The sequence below is a fragment of the Hevea brasiliensis genome, chromosome 16 (genome assembly GCF_030052815.1).
Source record: "Hevea brasiliensis isolate MT/VB/25A 57/8 chromosome 16, ASM3005281v1, whole genome shotgun sequence".
Classification (NCBI taxonomy): Eukaryota; Viridiplantae; Streptophyta; class Magnoliopsida; order Malpighiales; family Euphorbiaceae; genus Hevea; species Hevea brasiliensis.
This window is the reverse complement of record NC_079508.1, coordinates 60333263-60352487: the sequence shown is the minus strand read 5'-3', so window position 1 is coordinate 60352487 and position 19225 is coordinate 60333263. Positions and strand designations below refer to the sequence as shown.

General features: G+C 32.7%; 2 protein-coding genes across 3 annotated transcripts; both read right to left on the bottom strand.

The window, feature by feature from the left end:
* Positions 1-1721: 1721 nt before the first annotated feature.
* Positions 1722-9408, bottom strand: LOC110663426 (agamous-like MADS-box protein MADS1; the record flags this gene model as incomplete). Its single annotated transcript, XM_058138451.1, has 8 exons — positions 1722-1983; positions 2133-2299; positions 2411-2452; positions 2656-2697; positions 2809-2908; positions 2991-3057; positions 3622-3698; positions 9131-9408. Coding segments are annotated over 8 exons (777 nt in total), but the record flags the coding sequence as incomplete, so codon positions are not given.
* Positions 9409-15789: 6381 nt separating this feature from the next.
* Positions 15790-18985, bottom strand: LOC110663516 (zinc finger BED domain-containing protein RICESLEEPER 2). Of its 2 annotated transcripts, XM_021822852.2 has the most exons (3): positions 18702-18985; positions 16353-18394; positions 15790-16071 (listed from the first exon to the last, which is right to left on the bottom strand). In XM_021822852.2, the coding sequence occupies exon 2, from the start codon at positions 18365-18367 to the stop codon at positions 16373-16375; it is 1995 nt and encodes a 664-aa protein (XP_021678544.2). In that variant the 5' UTR covers positions 18368-18394; positions 18702-18985; the 3' UTR covers positions 15790-16071; positions 16353-16372. The 2 variants fall into 2 exon arrangements, with proteins under 2 accessions (XP_021678544.2, XP_021678543.2); XM_021822851.2 differs by having other exon boundaries at positions 15790-18376.
* Between the last annotated feature and the right edge of the window lie 240 nt (positions 18986-19225).

Here is a 19225-nt window from a genome sequence, read left to right as displayed (position 1 = left end):
TGGTTATTACCTACCGTAACCCTCCTCCTTTATCCGGACTTGAGACCGACTAAGCGCAAACTATTTAGGCGGAGTTAAAGTAAGTTTGTTTTTAATATTTATTAAAAAAAATAATAACTATATATATATATATATATATATATATATATATATATATATATGAAATATTTTAATAAAAAGAGATGTAATTGATCCTCATTTTGTGGACTGGTCAGTCTAATTTCAAGCCCTAAATCATTAGGTTGAAAATGATTTACTTCGACTCAAGATACTAATTATAATAGTCCAAATCCAACATACTAATTATAACAGTTGAAATTGTTGTAAATAATTTCTAAACTATTAGATTAAAATAATTTCAAAATCATTAGATCTAAAATAATTAATTCAAATTATTTTTGTAGTTGGAGCCATTGTTATTAAATTCGATTAGGAAATTAGCCTAATCAGGCTAATAGAATAATTCAACTGGTGAATTATTAAAAAAATTAATTAAATATATATAAATTAATAAAAAAATTATTAAATATAACATATACTATAATATAAATATAATCAACTAAATTTTAATTATTTAAAATAAAAATTTAATATTTGTAAAGTCATATTATTAATGTCGTTTTTAAATTTTATATAAAAGTATTTAAGTAATATGATTAAAAAAGATTTAGAAGTATATAAATATTTTTTAATATTTATAAAATATTAAGTACATGTTAAAAAATAAATATGTTGAAATAAAAAGCACATAACTACCATGTTAGCTAAATTAATTTTAATTTTAAATATATTTTATGAAATTTTGAGTTTAATTCATCTTATTAACATTAAAAAAAGATTTTATTGAATAATTGAATCGGCCGAGTCAATAAGTCACACCGATTGATTTGTTCAACTGATAGATCGAATCACACTAGATTACTTTTTTATCTGATTTAATTATAATCTCAAATCAATTTGAGGATTAATTCACTTCAATCAGCTGGTTTGATTCGAATTTAATAAGTATAGTTGGAACAACTTTATAATTCTCATGTCCCACCAATGTGGGACTGCTTGCCATTATCTTCCAATATTAGCATCTCCTTGCAAACGCCCTTTCAGTCTTTTCCCTATGGCAGAATAGTAGATCTTGTTGCGTTATGATGGTTGTTAATTATTTTTCTGACTTTAAATAATCATAATTAAAAAGAAATTACTAAAACCAAAAAAATCGTTTAAATTTTCATCGAGACTTATTTTATTAAGCTTCATTAAAACTTTCTTCTATCATTTTTTTTATTTTTTATTTTTTATTTTTCACCAATTTCTCAACAAAACTCAAATTGGTGATCCATACAAATTAATCTCTAATAATTACAAAGGTCTTAACTACAGAAAATTTTAAAATACAATTATTGGAAATCCAACGATTTTATTTTGACAATATTAATTATGATGATGAGTTTTACGTGAATTCTATGATAATCAATAGTTATAATACCGCATGAGATGCCGGAGATTGTTCCACATATTGCTGATTTTGATCCAGAGATGAATTAGTGGGGTTTGGTGGTATTAATTTGTCAACATTATACTTGACATGATATTGGCTGCAATGTTTTTGGGTTCTTTCCCAGCAGCACTAGTGTTGGGTTCTCTTGAATTTGAGCTCTAATTGCGTGATTGGTGAGATTCAAATATCTCTCCTCCATTTTCGTGAGCATAAATTCTGCACAAAGTTAACAAAAAGGACTTAATAATATTGGTGCATGCAGTCGCAGTAGCTGTACACAATTGTCAAGAGGCATAAGATATTATGGACAAGAAGCCCTAACTGGTTTAGAAATTAACTACGTTCTTTGCACTAGTATTTGGAAGCATCTTACAAGACTTGATTTTCAATATTAACGTTTCTACAAGACTAAACTGTAAAAGGCCTTCCCTCATCACTTTGGCAAGTAGGAAGGCAGGAGCAGCAGAGCCAGCCCCATCTTAAGTTACCTGCACCAATATTCAGAAGCCAAAACAACGCAGACATATCAATACAATGCATGCAACCAATGTTAAGGAAACTTATAATCACAGAAAGCAAATATAAATTACAATAACAAAAGGAAACTGTTTGGGGTGAAAGGTAACTACAATCTTACACAAGTTGAAGAGCAGTGTGGTCTGGGCGAGAGTAGTGGTGATTGGGTTCCAGGAGGTTCACAGGGATAAAGTTCCGATCGTATGCCTGCGAAGGCACAGATTCGTAGACAGAACCTGAAGGCATTAGGTTTGTTTGCTGCTGCTGTGCTCTCTCATTTTCAGCTATCTGCGTACCCAATTCTTTTTTTCAGTAATATCCAGTTATCATTTTCTAATAGTAATTAATACACATGCACGCAATTAACAATAACATAATCTATCACAGAGAGATAGAGACCTTTGCTCTCAGGTACATGTTGTCATTTTGCAGCTCAATCTCCTGCACAGTGTGAACACATTGCTTAAACTAGCTTTCTTTTCCTTTTCTTTTCTTCCTTGTTTTTTCATTTTTTATTTACTTTTTTTTTAATAAGCATAGCTTAAACTAGTTCTCCAACATTGAATGTATTGGTATCAGTTCACAGTCATGAACAAGTATATATACAGCAGGGAAAAATGAGTAGAGCGGGAAATAAAATTTACCCTTTTCTGCATGTACTCAACTTCAGCATATAGCATTTCATTCTGGCAGAATTTGAATCATGTTAGTATACCTAGAAGAAAATAACAATCTGGCAGTTTGATTCTCGATGACATAGAGAATCACACAGTCCACAGCTGTAATATAAACAATACCTTTTTGGACCTAACTCTGCTGATTCCTTTCTCCAATCTGCCTTCCAAGCTCTTAAGTTCCTTAAAGGTCAAGGTGCTAAGTGCCTCACCCAGAATATGCCTGGAATCGCAGCTATTTATGAAAGTTTTCTAATGGATTACATTGAACTTTAAAGAAAAGTATATATATTAGAGTTAATTACCTATTTAAATTTTGAATTTCCCGAATTTGCCTGCGTAGTTTGGAGGATTCTTGTTGGTAGAACTGAGGTCATGTTCATGCAGCAATAGTTAATCTCATTGAATTGAACACCAAATAAGGTCATTGTTTCAGTGAACTTGTGAAAGGACGGGTACGTGGATTCATATAGTTGATAATTGTTTTCTATATCAGAGAAATTCTTATGCAAGTGCTTAACCACTAGACTACTAACCAATGGCTTCATATGCAGCTAATATGAGAAAGTAGAATACAAGCGGGAGGTCAATAAATCCAAGAAGAATTACGAAAGGAATTACACTACCATGTGGGTTAAATTTATCTCTTGATGTAAAATGAACAGGAAAAACAATGGTGAAGAGTTTACTGAAAATTCAAGTCATGCGTTAGTCATAATTCAGATAGTTTGCAAACCAAAAAATATTGATTTTATCCAGTGCCTCAGAATGAACAAAATCTCTCCTCTCTCAACTACTCATATCATTTATTCAGAAGCATGCTCTCATTATTAACATATGGTATCATTGCTTCAATTAAGACTCCTAAATCTGATGCTATAGTTGCTTGAAATAAATAAATAAATAAATAAAACAATATATATAAATTTACCTGAGTGTTAGCCTCAGAAGCAGATGCTGGATTTGAGGAGTCTGCACTGGCTTTCTTGTACCTATCAATTGTTGCTCTGACACTGCAAAATTATGCATTTCTGTTTTAGAATCTCGAGAAATCTCTCTTTAATCTTTTTCTAGAATTTTCACTGATATTGAGAAAATTAAATACACAAGGTTGAAATGTAACACCCCAAATTTTATTATTTATGAGTATTTTTGATATTTTAATTTTATTTAAATTTTAGGAATTTTTTTGAGATTTTTCGGATTTTAAAAATCGGGTTCGATTTTCTGAAAATATAAACTTTGATGATTTTTAAAAATTAATTTAAAGACCACGTGGCAAAACTAAAAATATATTTGGAGTCTACGTATTTTTCTGAGTTTTAAGGAATTTTTTCGGAATTTTTGGACCTCGTTTTCGGTCCCGAGGCAGAGTAAAAATTCAAAATTTTGTATTTCGAATCGAACCGGCCGAATCGAACCGGACCGGATCGGACCGGTCGAATCGAACCGGCTCCCTTTCCTTTTTCTTCTCCCGCGCGCGTCGTCCCTCTCTTTTCTCTTTCTTTTCTCTCTCCTCCCCTCCCCTGCGCGCGCGCGTCGCTCCAGTTTCTCCGGCCAAATCCGGCCACCGATTGGACCGGGTCTTGTGTCTAAAATCATCTACTCGGCGAGAGCTTTCCATAGACACCAAGAACGCCGAAATCCATCGAGCGGTTTGTCCGATTTTTGCTCGTGAAGATTTAATCCCAATTCGACTTTTGGGCTAGATTTCGAAAACCGTGAATCACGAGGAAACCGAGTCCACCAGCTAGCTCCATTCGTGTAGAGCTTCGCAAATACATAAATTTCGAATTTTTCCGACACCGTTTTTGGTGGGTCCCACGAACGTAATTTCGAGCATTAAATGAGCTTAGAAAATTCTGAAAAATTTATGTGCTAACCCCCGTGTTATGGGCTTCGTGTAGGTATCCTCGATTCGCGGAAATTCGACGATTGACCGCAAATTTCGGGCGAACGGACCGTGGAAAAGTCTCCGACCGCCGAGGTTTTGGCTAGCCCCATTGTCGACGCCCCAGCGCGTCCCGAAGTCGGAATCGGCAAAGGTAAACCCGAACCTAGTTTTTACGTAATTTTCTAGTGCTTAAATAGGATTAAAAATCCATAAAATATTCGTGGTAGCTTAGAAAATTACGATTCTTTTGCAATAGCTTAGTAATATTGCTAAGGACGGGCAAAGTTTTATAATTTTTAGAGCTTGTTTGGGCAGTTTTTGCAAAAATGATCAATAATAAGGACTAAATTGAAATTTTGCGTATTGTGATGGATGATTGATTTGATGGGCCCAGGAGGGGCTGTGTGATATGATTGAACTGTTGATATATGGATTGTGAGTATAAAAGTGTGTTTTGAACCCTTTTGCAGGTTGGGTAGGTCCTAGGTATAGGGAGACTGGATTTTCTACGACTTAGGGCGTAATTGGTCTTTTTCTTTATTTGTATTGAGTCGATTGTATTAAATAAATGTAATATGATTGTCGGTGAGCCTTCTTCCTTAATTTGTCGTCAAGTCTGTGAGTAAAATATTAATTTTAATTATAATTTCGATATTATTATATGTTCAGCATGCCCATGCATCACTTATATGCATATATTTATGTAGTTAAACTCTAGGCACGATTTATGTTGCATTCATAACTGTTGATGTACCATGGATGTTGTTGTGGTAATTTCGAGGCAGCGTGCGTTGGCGTGCGTGTGATGTGGTGTGGACTATGGAAAGGCGGGGTAGTCACGGCTTGAGTAATGGGACCCGTTCCTTCGAGGGGTAGTCACGGCTTGAGTAATTGGGACCCTCGATTTGGTTATTAAGTGGAAGTCCGAGCTTGAGTAATTCGCTGGCACAGGGTTGGATTTAAGAGAGCTGTATAGGGGATCAGCTCCCATATGTTATGATTGATACTACAGGGTGTGTGAGTGCTCCAAATTACCTTTTTGATGTTATGATGTGAAAATGTTGTGTATGTTGCATTTCACTCTACAGGTTGCATTAGTTTCAGATAGTTATAGAGATTATAGTTAAGATTGATATTTTACTCTCTGAGTCGAACGCTCACTCCTGTTCAAAAATTTTTACGAGGAGGATATTTTGTTCTGTGTTAACCTGCCTTTTTACCTCGCAGGTTGTTTATCAATATTGTGTAATTTTAATTACTCCTAGAATTTCCGCATGTGTTAGCAGTAATTATTTGAAATTGGTCTGTAATATTATATTCATGTTGGACCTGTAAACTTAATATTTTAAGTCTGTTTGATGGATTGGATGAGGGAGCTGAGCTCCCATTTATTATTATGTTGATGAGTATGTGGAGGGTGAGCTGAGCTCCCCAATGGATTGTTTATTGTGTTTACAGGTCGGGTGAGTCGAAAACTCCCCGTTGGAAAGTCCATTTTATGGCCGGACTCTGTCCGTTTGTTTTCTTGATATTGGGCCCAAATGGGCCTTAGAGTTGGGTTAATGAATAGTTAAGACTTACTACGGGCCTCGGGGGCTTTAGGCTGGCCCAGGTCCTAGTGCCGGTCCGGCCCATAGGTTGGGTCGTGACATGAAACAACTCCTAGATATCATCATCTAAATATGCATCAATTCCATGAGTTTATTTTTAAAGTAATATATATATATATATATATTACCAATAAAAAATATAAAACAAGTAAACAATCTTTAAACTATTTTATGCAATAGCATCTTCCACCTATAAAATACATTTTTTTAATGTTTTTATTTTTAATAAAGAATGGAATTTATAAATTTTTGAAGGCTTGATACCCTATAACACTAAATAACGTAAATTTTCAATTAAAAAAATGGTTATCAAAGTACAAAATTAATTAATTTGACTAATATTTAGTTAAATTGAATTAGGTTGATATGTGTATGCAAATACATATTCTCTCAGAGAAATTTTTCATTGTTTTTATTTAGAAATTTTATAAATTACGCTTGATTTGGGAGTAGTATAAAGAGTTAAAGTAAGGTTTTTTAAAATTAGGTAAGGTAATAAAGTAATGAACTACTTAACTTTTTAATATTAAATTATTTGAAAAGAAGGTATGATAAATGATGGTTTGTTAATGTTGTTGAATCAAAGATATGAAAAGGTGAGGATTGATAATAATTAATATTTATTTTATAAAAATCTTCCCAACAATCTAATTTCATGGGTTGAGAAACTGAAGATTTTGTAAATTTTAAAAACCTTAGAAAACCTCAAAATCCTTACTTTTCCCTTAAAATCTTCCTCCAAATAAATTCACGTCTTAATTATATTAAAAAGATCTTACCCTAACTAAAATAATAATAATAAACTATAGCCTCTATAAAACAAAGGTGAAAGTTGCAAATCAGAAATGCCTAAGGCCCAGCTGACCATCTTATGATGAGTTATAAGCAGCTTCTCTTTGAGTGGAGGAAGGCCACATAATGGAAAGCCTCTCTCTCTCTCTCTCTCTCTCTTTCTCCTGGTGGTGTCAAAGCCTAAAAAGAAGACTTTAAACTGGGTTGTTACCTTAATTTTCTCGAGCCACTGATTGGCTTTATCTGCCAAGCTGGACGGAAAAGAAAGTTCATGGGTGGCTCAAATGCCAAATCACTGGATACACAAAGGGTAAAAACTCCTATGGCCGCCTCGATGACTCCAAAACCCAGAAATAGTTTTTGTCATTTGTAATTTCTTAGCAGTAAAATCAATACTACATAGTAAATTTTATATATAATGCTATAAAAATAAGATCTTTTTTCAAAAAAGAATTTGTCTTGGTATGCCTGTGCACTCTGAGACTGAGGCACACTGGGTCTCTGAGCAGCAGAATTGGTGCCAGCTCCTAATCCCCATGCTCCCCATTGGTTCGTACTCAGAACCCTTTGTTTTCCAATCAAATCTCTATCTGTCCTCCACACACACACACACACACACACACACACACACACTCTTTAATTTTCATCAATTAACTACAAAAGCTTGCCTATGATAAATTCTGAGCCAGACGAGTTCATAAATCTCTCTAAACGAATGTTACTAGCTTTTGACACCAAAATGGGCAAGCATATGAGCCCATTTCCATTTGGGTCCTTATAATATTATTGCCCTAGCTATGCAAGCTCTTTCTGTCTCTCTTTAACTTGAAAGAGGAAGATGAATCTTTACATAATATGAGTTTTTTCTTTCACAATTTCACATACCATATCGTTCTTATGCAAAATCTTTTGCCATAATTTACTAATGCTTTCTGACGCACAAAAACTGGGGCAAAATATACCAGGGATTTCACAAAATCTATATGAAAACTCACTTCCTTGAGTCAGGTTCTTGATAATTGATTTTAGCTTCCAAGTAAAACAAAGAAAAAGTCAAGAGGGATATTTTTACTACTGAAAGGAAAAGAAAAAGTCTTTCTTTTTTTTTTTTTTTTAAGGAAAATCACAAGAAAGAAAGAAAAATTGAATGCGAAGAGATTATGAAAAGAGAAGTCCCAGTAAGAGAATCATGACACCACTTTCTTTGTCAGACGTGAAGAAACTGAAAAATCATGTCTGACGTGACCAAAGATTCGTAAGTTTCAACTGAGCTATGTATTCTCATACAGCAAGAAATTAACCCTAACAATACCTGCCTTTTCTCTTCCTAGTTTGTTTGTCTTCTTGACAGCGATAAAATGGTCATAAGCAAGGAGAAAATCCAGATAAATTATAATCCATTTTAAATTTCAGCCAAATGGACATAGCCCTTGAAGACGCATTTTCAGCTTTGAAGGCATAATCTGAATTTATGAGGTCTGAAACCCTAATCCCTAATTTGTTTAAAGGGTGAAAAGGGTAAAAGAGTACTGGGAACAGAATCATGACATCCATTAGCACTTGTTTTATAGCAGCTTTCTTGGGACAGATTGAAAATGATTTGTAATGGTTTAAGAAATGCTCATTTAAGTATGAAACCCTATTCTGCAATTTGATGGGTACTCTCAGATACGATATTTAGTTTGGCTGAAATGTGATGAATGGGAAATTAGCTAACTGGAGAGAGAAAGAGAAAGAGAAAGAGAAAGATATATACAAGTAAGCTGATAACCCTAGTTATAATAATTATACTGTTACTGCAATATGCTTATCACTATTTCTATTTATATTGCTAGCAACAGATCTGAATATCAACCAAATAATGAGGAAGAACCGAGAAGAAGCATAAAGAAGAAATTTTTGTAAGCTAGAACTAGATATAATATACAATATATATACTACAGACCCTTTAAAAAACTCGATCTAAACTGCTAGTATCATCTTATATTTTATGTTAAAAATCCATTAAAATCTTCTCTGCCAACAAAATCAAACGATAAAATGAAGGGGAAAAATAAAAAAAGAACAGTTGTAATTTAAGCCAAGAAATTGAAAGGAATTATAAGTCAGGATCCTGAAATTTAAAAAAAGAAGGAAAAAAAAAAGTGACCTGTTATTAGCATACTCGTAGAGACGGCCTCGACTAGAAAAGACAATGAGAGCAACTTCAGCATCACAGAGGACAGATAATTCATAGGCTTTCTTGAGCAATCCATTACGACGCTTGCAGAAGGTGACTTGCCTATTAGTAGTGTTTTCGATCCGTTTGATTTCTATTTTGCCCCTTCCCGTCTTTCTGAGGGAAGGGCCTTGATCCGGTTCTTGATTAGGAAACTCCGTGGTTGCAAGCTGCAAATCGGGGAAAGACGAGTATAATATAGTTTTCCGTTAGCAGAGAATAAGTGGTAGAGTTCTTATTAAGCCTGAATTTGGACAAGGGAACCAAAACAAGAAAAACACAAATATAGACTATCTGGGTTACGTTTGATTTTGGTTTGTGTTCACTAACCTGGTAAAGAAACAAAGAAGGAATGGAAAAGAAAGAAAGTATTTCTTGAGTTCACTCTCTCTTTGCGGTTTGGCTATAGCTCAGCAATAGTGGAGTTGCAGAAAATGGAAGTGGATTGCTGTATCAGCTAGGCATATATGGACAAGAAATAGACCCTTCAACAAAAATCCAACTCATCACACGCACATAGACACAAGACACTACTGTTACAAAATATACACTATATATTCCATTCCTTGTTTATAGATCTAGAATACGTACGGTAATTTCGTATTGGAGGAGTTATTAAAGGTGATTGGTGGTCGATTAGCCATCCATTTCTTCATGTATGTGGAAAAAAGAGAGGCTATAATGCAAAAGGGTCTTGGAAAGTGACCACTAATGGTTCTATACTGATCAATGAGACCCTCACGTTGCAATGCCAAGTTGAAGTCAGTGCTTTTAATGTTTGCTGATATGGAATTCCCCCCATCCCCCAACACCACACCCCACCCCTCTCTTTTTATTTTTTAAGGGGGGTTGGGCAGAAATTCCATTCTGGTGTAGTTTCACTTCCTCTCTCAGCTAGCTATTGGGATAGTGATGCAAGTGCAGAGGACTACACGCCCATGTGATGTCCGGTTCATTTGTTCATTGTTTCTTTACCTATTCTTCATTTCATTTATGGTAAAAATGGAAAGGAACTTTTCTATATATATATATATATTAATTGGTGGGATCATCGATGGCTAAAGATGCTATTACCACTTTCTTTGTTTTGCTGTGCACTACTCGTACCCAAAGCTGTCTTTCTTGATATAATTGTATCTTTCATTTTGTGTCAAAAAGTTCTTCCTTTATTGCATGCCTTGCAATCTTTGATAATTTGATTCATCAAATCTTAGTTGAGATGTATACAATCCCTGACCAGCACCATGGTTTTTGTTGTATTTAGCTTCAATTTTCATCATTCATCATGGATGTGCCACATTCAATATTACTGTCTCTAAAATTATAAAGTTTGGAGTGCATCATCTAAACATAGCTAGACTTAATGAGTAGTCTTTGTCTTAGAAACGTCAACGTATGATCCATAATAATACAGGCCATGCCCACAGAATTTGAGTTAGTTTGCCAGATATTTTGAGCGTCCAGTTCAAGAATACTATTGAATGTATTAACTGCATATGGGTTGAGATGTGAAGACGGAGAAAGTACCCCCAATAATTTATATCTAATTTTAAGCCTCTGCAATCGCCACTTAACGTTCACTGCCCAATGTCCTCTGTATCATCACAATGGAAAGTTCTTGACATTTTGTGTATGGACTATGGAGGACCACCTTTGGGTCTTTTACCTTCGGTACTGTATCTCTGATATGATAATAGCAAACCCCAATTCTGCATCCTAAGCTTTAAAAATTGTGATCTTGCTTAGCTATCAACCAACTATATATATCCACACATTCATTTTGAGAGTCACCCCTAGTTTGCTCTTATGTGCAACTTAGAATTCCATTTTTCCTTGGTAATTTGTCTACCTGGCTATCATTTTTCCTTGGTAATTATGATGGACTCTCTTGTCAATTAGAATTTGCTTATATTTAAAAAAATTTTATAATTATTTAAATTTTTTATTTTACCAGTTTAATGTCATAGTAAGATAGGCTTTCAAAATCGTTTGGAAAAAAAAAAAATTTTCGTATCCTGAGTACACTCATAATTGCATGAGTACAAGAAAAGATAATCATCATCATCATTATCATTATTATTAATAAATATTGACTTATTATTATCTTTGCTTTATTTTTCAAGAGCAAAGGTTAATCTTTGCCAGTTAATACGCTTAAATGTGCAAACTTGATAATGTTATTGTGAAATGGATTAATGTCTAATATTACATTGTCAAAATGTGCTTTCCAAAAAAAAAAAAAAATCCATAAGAATGGAAATCTAAAATACTTTTCACTAATAATTTTTAAAGCAGTATTTATTACTTCTCTTATTTATATTATTTAGTGACATAATATTTATATTAATTTTTAAAAATTAAATGAACATTTTGATTAGATCAATAAAATAATATTATTATTTTTACACCTAACAACTAATTTAATTGTTATTTTTATCGAACACTTCTGCTTTAAATCACTATATAAATAGCTAATCACTAAGGCTCTATTCAGCAACCGTTTTTAAGGTAACATTTAGCGTTTTAACCCAAGTTAAGACACTATCTCTTCTATTTATACTGTTTTCTGGCTAGTGTACTAGTATTTAGAGATTGAGAAAGTAGTTCATGAAAGCTACCTCTCATAGTTTTTAGAGATTGAGAGAGCATGTTGACTATGATCAATAAGATTATATCATAATTTTTACATTTACCAACTAATTCAACAATTATTTTTATCGAACACGTTGACTTTAACAGCTATATAAGTAACTAGCCGCTAATAACTAGTAAAACAACTGACAGCTTCAAAAATAGCTAACGACTACTAAAACAACCAATATTATTGAATAGGGCCTAATAACTAACGGTTAAAAAAAATAGTTAATATTACTAAATATGACCAAAATATATGGGCAACTTTCTTTTTTTCCATTTTGCTTCAAATACATGAATGTATTGGTACCATATAAACCTATAATAACCATATACATGGTCAAGCATACTGAATTTTAATCTTAATTGGGTAGCATGAATCCTATACCTTTTGTTTGGAATTTACTAGAATTTTATAAAAATTAAATTCAATTAATTTCGTCTTAATTAATTTTATATTTGAAATGAAATAATTTAATTTTTTTAACTTTAAAATTTATTTAAAAAAAATAAAAATCAACAATAATTATGAGAGTTTAATTTAATTTTTTTTCTTATATATGATTTATTTTGAATAAAGCCATAAAGCTAGTTTTGAAGTAACTTCTCTTTTCATGGACTAAATATAAACTTGTTTTTTCTTCAAAAATTTTTAAGGGATGGTTTTAGTTCTAAGCCCTTGATTTTATATATTATAAAATAAAATATTGGATCATTGAATTATTAGCTCAATACTGTCTATATATATCTATCAAATTCAGGTCACTTAATTAGAAAACAAAAAAATAAATCACTTAATTATATAAAATCTTGTGAGTTAAGTAAATTTGCTCCTATTTTATTGACCAGATCAAAAATAAAAGATACCTTTTTTTCAAATAAATCCTCTAATTTTAAATAAATTAAATGATAATTTTTTTATTATAAAAATGATTTTGATATAGTGAGTAAAAATTAGCCCATTTCTTAGTATATATATTAAATTAAAAGGTAACTTATAATTTAGTCTTCTAGGTATAACAACAGCTACAACTTGGTCAATCTATTTTTAAGGATAAACAAATTAGTTTTCAAAATATATTTTTATTAACATATCAACTCAACTACAAGAACTAAACTGTTATAGTTTTTAATCCACTAATGGTGAATATTAACAGAAAGACTATTATGTTAACATAAATATATTTCAGAGACTAACTTGTTTCTCTTTAAAATAAAATGATTAAATTATAATATTGATCATACATCACAGAGTAAATCGAAAGTTATCCTATATTAAAATGCATAAAATAAAACTTAATTTGAAAGTTTTCACATTTATGAAGTAAAAAAAAAAATCTAAAATTCTATGAAACAAAATTTTGAATAAGGTAGGAATCCATCAGTATCAATATCAAAGTGAACCCAAAATTGGCATTAGTGAAGGTGTAAATAACCAAAAAAAGGACAAATTCTGACAAAAATGGAATGAATTTTGATAAACATTAGAAGGTAACCAAATTGTAGGAGATGTCTTTGGAATAAAAGCATCATTTTGGTGGAAGCACAAATGGATGGGAAGAAATCTGGCAAAAGCAAAAAAAAAAAAAAAATGTCCAAATGTATTTCAGCACAAAAAATTTAGGTGAAATAGAAGCTTTGGAGAAGAAGAAAAGTTGATTGCAGGAGATGCAATGCTGGGCCTAGAGCTTCTCCACCTACCAAAAATGAAGTGGGAAATCGAGGGTAAGTACAGGCCATAATCCATGGAGATCTCATGATATGGGTGTAAAGGGACCACTCTAAGGCTAAACTATAGTGCAATATAACATGTACGTGTGATGTTTCTATTATAACTTCAAAATGATGGTGAAAGATGCCATTATTCAATGCTATACCTAATACCCATAAATGCCACTAACCTTTCACCATTTCTAATCTATTCTTTCTTCCCATTGGAAAGCTTCCACATATCCTAGCTACTACATTTTTTGGAAACTTATGTACCATCTCTATGATTCTATAAATAATATATGCTGCTTATTTCCTGTTTTATTTTATTATATTTTTTGTTCAACATATTAAAAGTTATTTATTGATGGATGCTCTCTTTAGTGTCGTTCAGTTTCAGGCTAAATTTTATTTTTTTTCATTTAAAACAATAAAAAAATTTATATATAACTTTTTTTTTTATTTGTGCTGCATAATATTTAATAATTTTTGGGAGTCTCATGCTAAATGATAAACAAAATGAAAAAAAAAATTAATGAAATGTCATTTTAGCAATTTAAGTGTTTTAGATAAATATATTTAAGAATATACAGATGATTAATTAACAAAGCAGCTGATTCTCTTGTCAAATTGTGTTTCAAATTTCAATGGCAACCTTCCTTGTAACTGGCTCACTGTCAGTCCTCCTAAGTTGGACTCTAATGTGCTTTCTGATGCCCTTGGGGCTTTTTAGTGCAATTTGTTGCAGCTCTAGAAAAAAATATATATTTTATATTTAAATATAAAATAAGGATCACAATTAAAAACAATATGGTGTTCAGGGTTCTTCCTTCTCGGCTTGTATCTCAAGGGTTACTTCAGTCACGATCGAGTGGTTGATGGGCTCTAATCCCTTCGGATGTATGAGAGTGAGACACTGGAGTGTTGTCAAGCCTTTTCCGGTTTCTGTCGGCATTTGCATGGTCTCTGGTTCATTGGTTAGTCTTCCTCCTATTTCTCTAGCCCCCTTTGTCTTGGTGTGGTCTTCATGTTTTTGGGGATCTTCGTTCATTTTTTGAACAGGCTGTTTTTAGTTTGCATGTGGTTAGATTTAGCTAAATTCCCCTATGTGGCAGTTCCCTATATGCTTTAATCTGCGATATCAATGAATCCTAAAATAGATACGATAGTGAGGGACTGCTCCTCTATTGCTGAGTTGAAGAATTGGGGTTGGTTACTCGGATTGGTTTGAGTTCCTTTTGAAGATTGGGTCTTAATTATTTAGATCTGAGTTTGGAGTTTAGTTAGGTTAGATATGTAATGAGCTTTCCATGTAAATTTGTTCTAATTGCTATTTTTTTTCTTAAAAAAAAACAATATTACACTTATTTGACAAATATTGGTTTGTCATTATCTAATCAATATATTTATAAAATTGAAATATATACATAAACTTATAAATAAATATGATATATTTAACTAATTAACTTAAAAATATATTATTTACTTATTTGTATAAGTTAACCGATAAAAAATACTACTAAATAAAAATTATTAATTAACAAATATATCACATAATAGAAAATATCAATTAATTGATATGCGAATAAAAGTATAAAAATAATGATTTTTTAATATTTACTTGAGTCAATTTATCATTTTATTGATTCTATGTATATATTAATTAATTAAAAAATATAAATAATTTATTATTTATTAAATATTTATGGTAATTAATTAAGTATATATGCTTAAAATAAAATTATATAATACAACTATAAAAATATAAATACAAATATATATATATATATATATATATATATATATATATATATATATATATATATATATATAATTAAAATAATAAATAATTCATTCAACGCACAATAAAATGACTAGTTTCAAATAAAGATAAAGATTCGTAGTTAAAACTCCATGAATTGATCAATTTTCATTTTGAATTTTCCATTGTATAGAACTGTTCAAATTCATGCTATTTTATCATTATCTTTTTAAAGAACCAAAAACTCTAGTACATTGCGGCTTCAAGCGTCATTTGCCAAATGGAATTATTGCATTCTTTTTCCATCCCATGAGTCGTCTTTGTATTTTTTGGTTTCAGTTCTTGATCGAACACGATGAGATAGATAATTTTTATTTTTTTTAAAAAGGCAAACTTTCTGTTCCTAATTTTTCAGTGAAACCTTAGAAGGCCAGAACCACAGAATTAAATACAGGAGGAAAGAGATTGAGAACCAAGGCACCAGTTGATCCGATTACTCAAATACTATGCTCGATTAATAGGGTATTTACATGTATCATAAAAGCTGAACCTGTTCTTCATACGTGATGACAAATAAATCCAAATCGAACTGGATTATATTTACACCTGGAGTAATTGTCCAGTTTGGCTCGAGCCTCAGGGCTTTACCTTGAAAAGGGCCCTCGAAAGGAAAAGCCCTAGCCTCCTTGATTCCTAATCGATGTAGGATTTTGCATAATAATCTATCAATACATCCTTCACAATCAGAGAACTGTAACTGTGCTTCCTGCAAAACACAGATCAATTGCAGAGGCAGCACAACCATTACAGCACACCAAATTTGATGCGCTGTACTTGCAAAATATCTCAGACTAATCACATCAAAATTATCCACCAACTCTCATAATTATTGAGAATAATGCAACAAATTGCAATTGAAAATATCAAAGAGAGAGGGATTAAAAAAGGGTTGAGTAAAGTTGACTTGCTAATCCGCAAAAAAGCATGGGGGAGAATGGTTTATCGTTACGGAAAGAAAGTATATAGAGAATATCTAAATAAACTTACGGAATAATATTGGAAATGTATCATTTTTCTACTTCACTCATCCAATCTTGTGAGCACATCAAAGCTTGCACAGTAGTTGGTCGCATTGAACTCCATTCACGGTCAAGCACTCTCCCTCCATTGTTAAAAGCAGACTCCGGTGTAACTTTTGACATAGGAATTCCCAAAATATTCCGTGCCATCATAGCTAGTATAGGATACTTTGGAGTATGAACTTTCCACCAATTTAATATGTTGAAATCAACACTGCGAGGAAAAAGAGGTTCTTCCAAGTACTTGTCCAAATCTGATTTAGTACCTTGGCTCTGGGAAGTTTCATGGAGGAATTTGTCAAATCCCACCAGTCTATCTTTACTGTCTCGCCCAGAACTAGGCAAGCATCCAATGCTACCACTAACTTGGCAAGTCAGACCTTGGTCAAAAGAAGCTAAAGGAGAGCCAATCGAATGTTCGTTGTACAGTGCCTTTATATACTCAGAAACTTCATCAATTAACTCTGCAGAACCACTACCAAATATTTGTTGATAGTAGTACTCGATCAATTTTATCTTGAATCGAGGATCTAACATGGCTGCAACTGCTAAAGCAAAACTGCATTTCTCCCAATATTCATCAAACTTGCTTTTCATCTTTAATGCCATAGAACTAATAAAATCATCAGAATTCTTGCACCATTCAATTAACTGCAAGTGAATATCACAGATCTCCGAAAAGTATATATTTGCAGTTGGATACTTGTTCTTCACAAAAACCTTAGCGACTTCAACAAAGTGCTTCAAAAAGCTTGTAACGGTCCTCACCCTCTCCCACTCTAAATCAGTTGGACAAGTTGAATAGGCAATGCCTTGTTCCTGAAAATGTGAAAATGCCCACCTGTACTCTAAGGCAGCTTCAAGCATAAAATATGTAGAGTCCCAACGCGATGGATTGTCAAGACATAAGCACTTCTGACTCTCAACTCCACCTTGTGAAGCAATCTCATTGAATTTCATCAGATTTAATTGTGAACTTCTTACATAACGAATGCTTTCACGAATTTTGTGTGTTACCTCAGAAAGCACCTCCAGTGCATCGTGAACCATCAGCTTGAGAAGACTTGCAGCACAGCGTATATCAAATAGCACACCATTACAGTAGAGGAACCTATTCTGCGACAGCCGGTCTCTGATTCTATGGACAACATTGTCATTGGCAGAATGACTATCAAATGTCATTGAAAACAGCTTTCGGTCTATATCCCAATCCATCAGACATGTCATGATGCCTTCTGAATGCATGTCTTCTGTATAAGCCGGATCAACCAAGATGAAATTCAGCGTCTTCTTCTTTAATTGCCAACCTTCATCAATGTAATGTGCTGTTAAACACAAGTACTCAGCATCGTCAGAAGCAGACCACAGATTGGCACTAAGGCTGATCTTTCCAGGTAATTTATCGAGTACTTCATAAACCTTTTGTTTCTCTTGTGAATAAATATCCACACAGTCAGCCTCTACTCTGTCAGTTGTTACAAGGTCAAACAATGGTTGTAGATTCTTAACAAAAACCCTGAATCCTACATGCTCCACCATTTGAACTGGATAGCCATGCAAAATAATCATGCGAGCAATATCAAATTGGCTTCGCCTTTGATCCAAGTTACCACTTGCAACACTAACAGCTTCATCTTTCATCTGCCCTTGTTCAAATTTATCAAATTTATAATTCACAACAGTAAGTGGTTCATCCTTTCTTTGCTCCTGATTAACATTTACATTCGCGAGAGCAAGGGTTCCTTCCTTCTTCTTTTCCCTTGTAGAAAGAAACTGAGCAACGCCACGATTAGATCTTCTCTGACACCTAATTAAATGGTTCCTCAAATGGGACGTTCCACTGGTACTTGATCCACTAAGTTTTTTCTTACAATGCCTACAAATGGCAACAAAAGTATCCCCTTTTTTCACCCTGTCAAAGTCATTCCATACCACAGATTTTAATCTGCTGGATTTGACTATCACGGCATCAGATAAATCCATCGCATGAACCTGATAGTTCACTGATATCTGACCATTAGAAGCAAATTTGGGGGGAAATTAAAAGAAGAAAAAGATATAATCAATGAAATAGAAAACCCTATGATGATGAAAACAAAATATAATGTGCACAGGTGTTTTTTTCCCAAAAACAATAAAGCGACATAATAAATCCCAAATGCTCATTACAGAATCAACGTGGAATTAAATTAGGATTATAAAGAGCTTAATCGCATGTCAAGCAAACATTCTTACGGAAAACAAAATTAAATTTATGCAAATAGTGCTAATATTAAGAATATATTTATAGTCATATCTCCAGATACGAATCACCCACTTGATTTGGTGGTGCCGGGCAACTGTCTGTGACAGCAGTAGAGCCATAGTGGCGGCGAAGCCTCAATGGTGGTCTGCGCTTTCTGAAGACGGTCCGAGGAGGATTCAAGATGAAGAACAATGAATTATAAGCGCAAATTTTTGGAGACAAAAAATTAAAAAACCAACAGAAAAAACAGAGAAGGGAGGCGGCGGCACCCAAGAGTGAGAGAAAAGGAACGAGTTTCTAGGGCAAGGAAAATCAATGGCAAATTAGGAAAAAAAACCTTACCCTTTTAAAGATCAGAATTACGCTCCCTCATATTGTTAATTTAGAGAATATTTGTCTTCGTTAATTATAACTTTTTTTCTACTTAAAATGTATTTTTTTAATTTATAAATTAATTTAAAAATAAATAATTTAATTATTTAATAAAAATATTTAAAATTAATTTTTAAATAATTTAAATTTTTGATTATAAGATCTTTAAAAGAATTTTAATTTATTAAAATGCTAAAAAATATATATTATTAAATATTATAATT

Excerpts from the sequence above, each read along its gene's own strand:
- LOC110663516 (XM_021822852.2), bottom strand. The coding sequence starts at position 18,367 with ATGGATTTATCTGATGCCGTGATAGTCAAATCCAGCAGATTAAAATCT.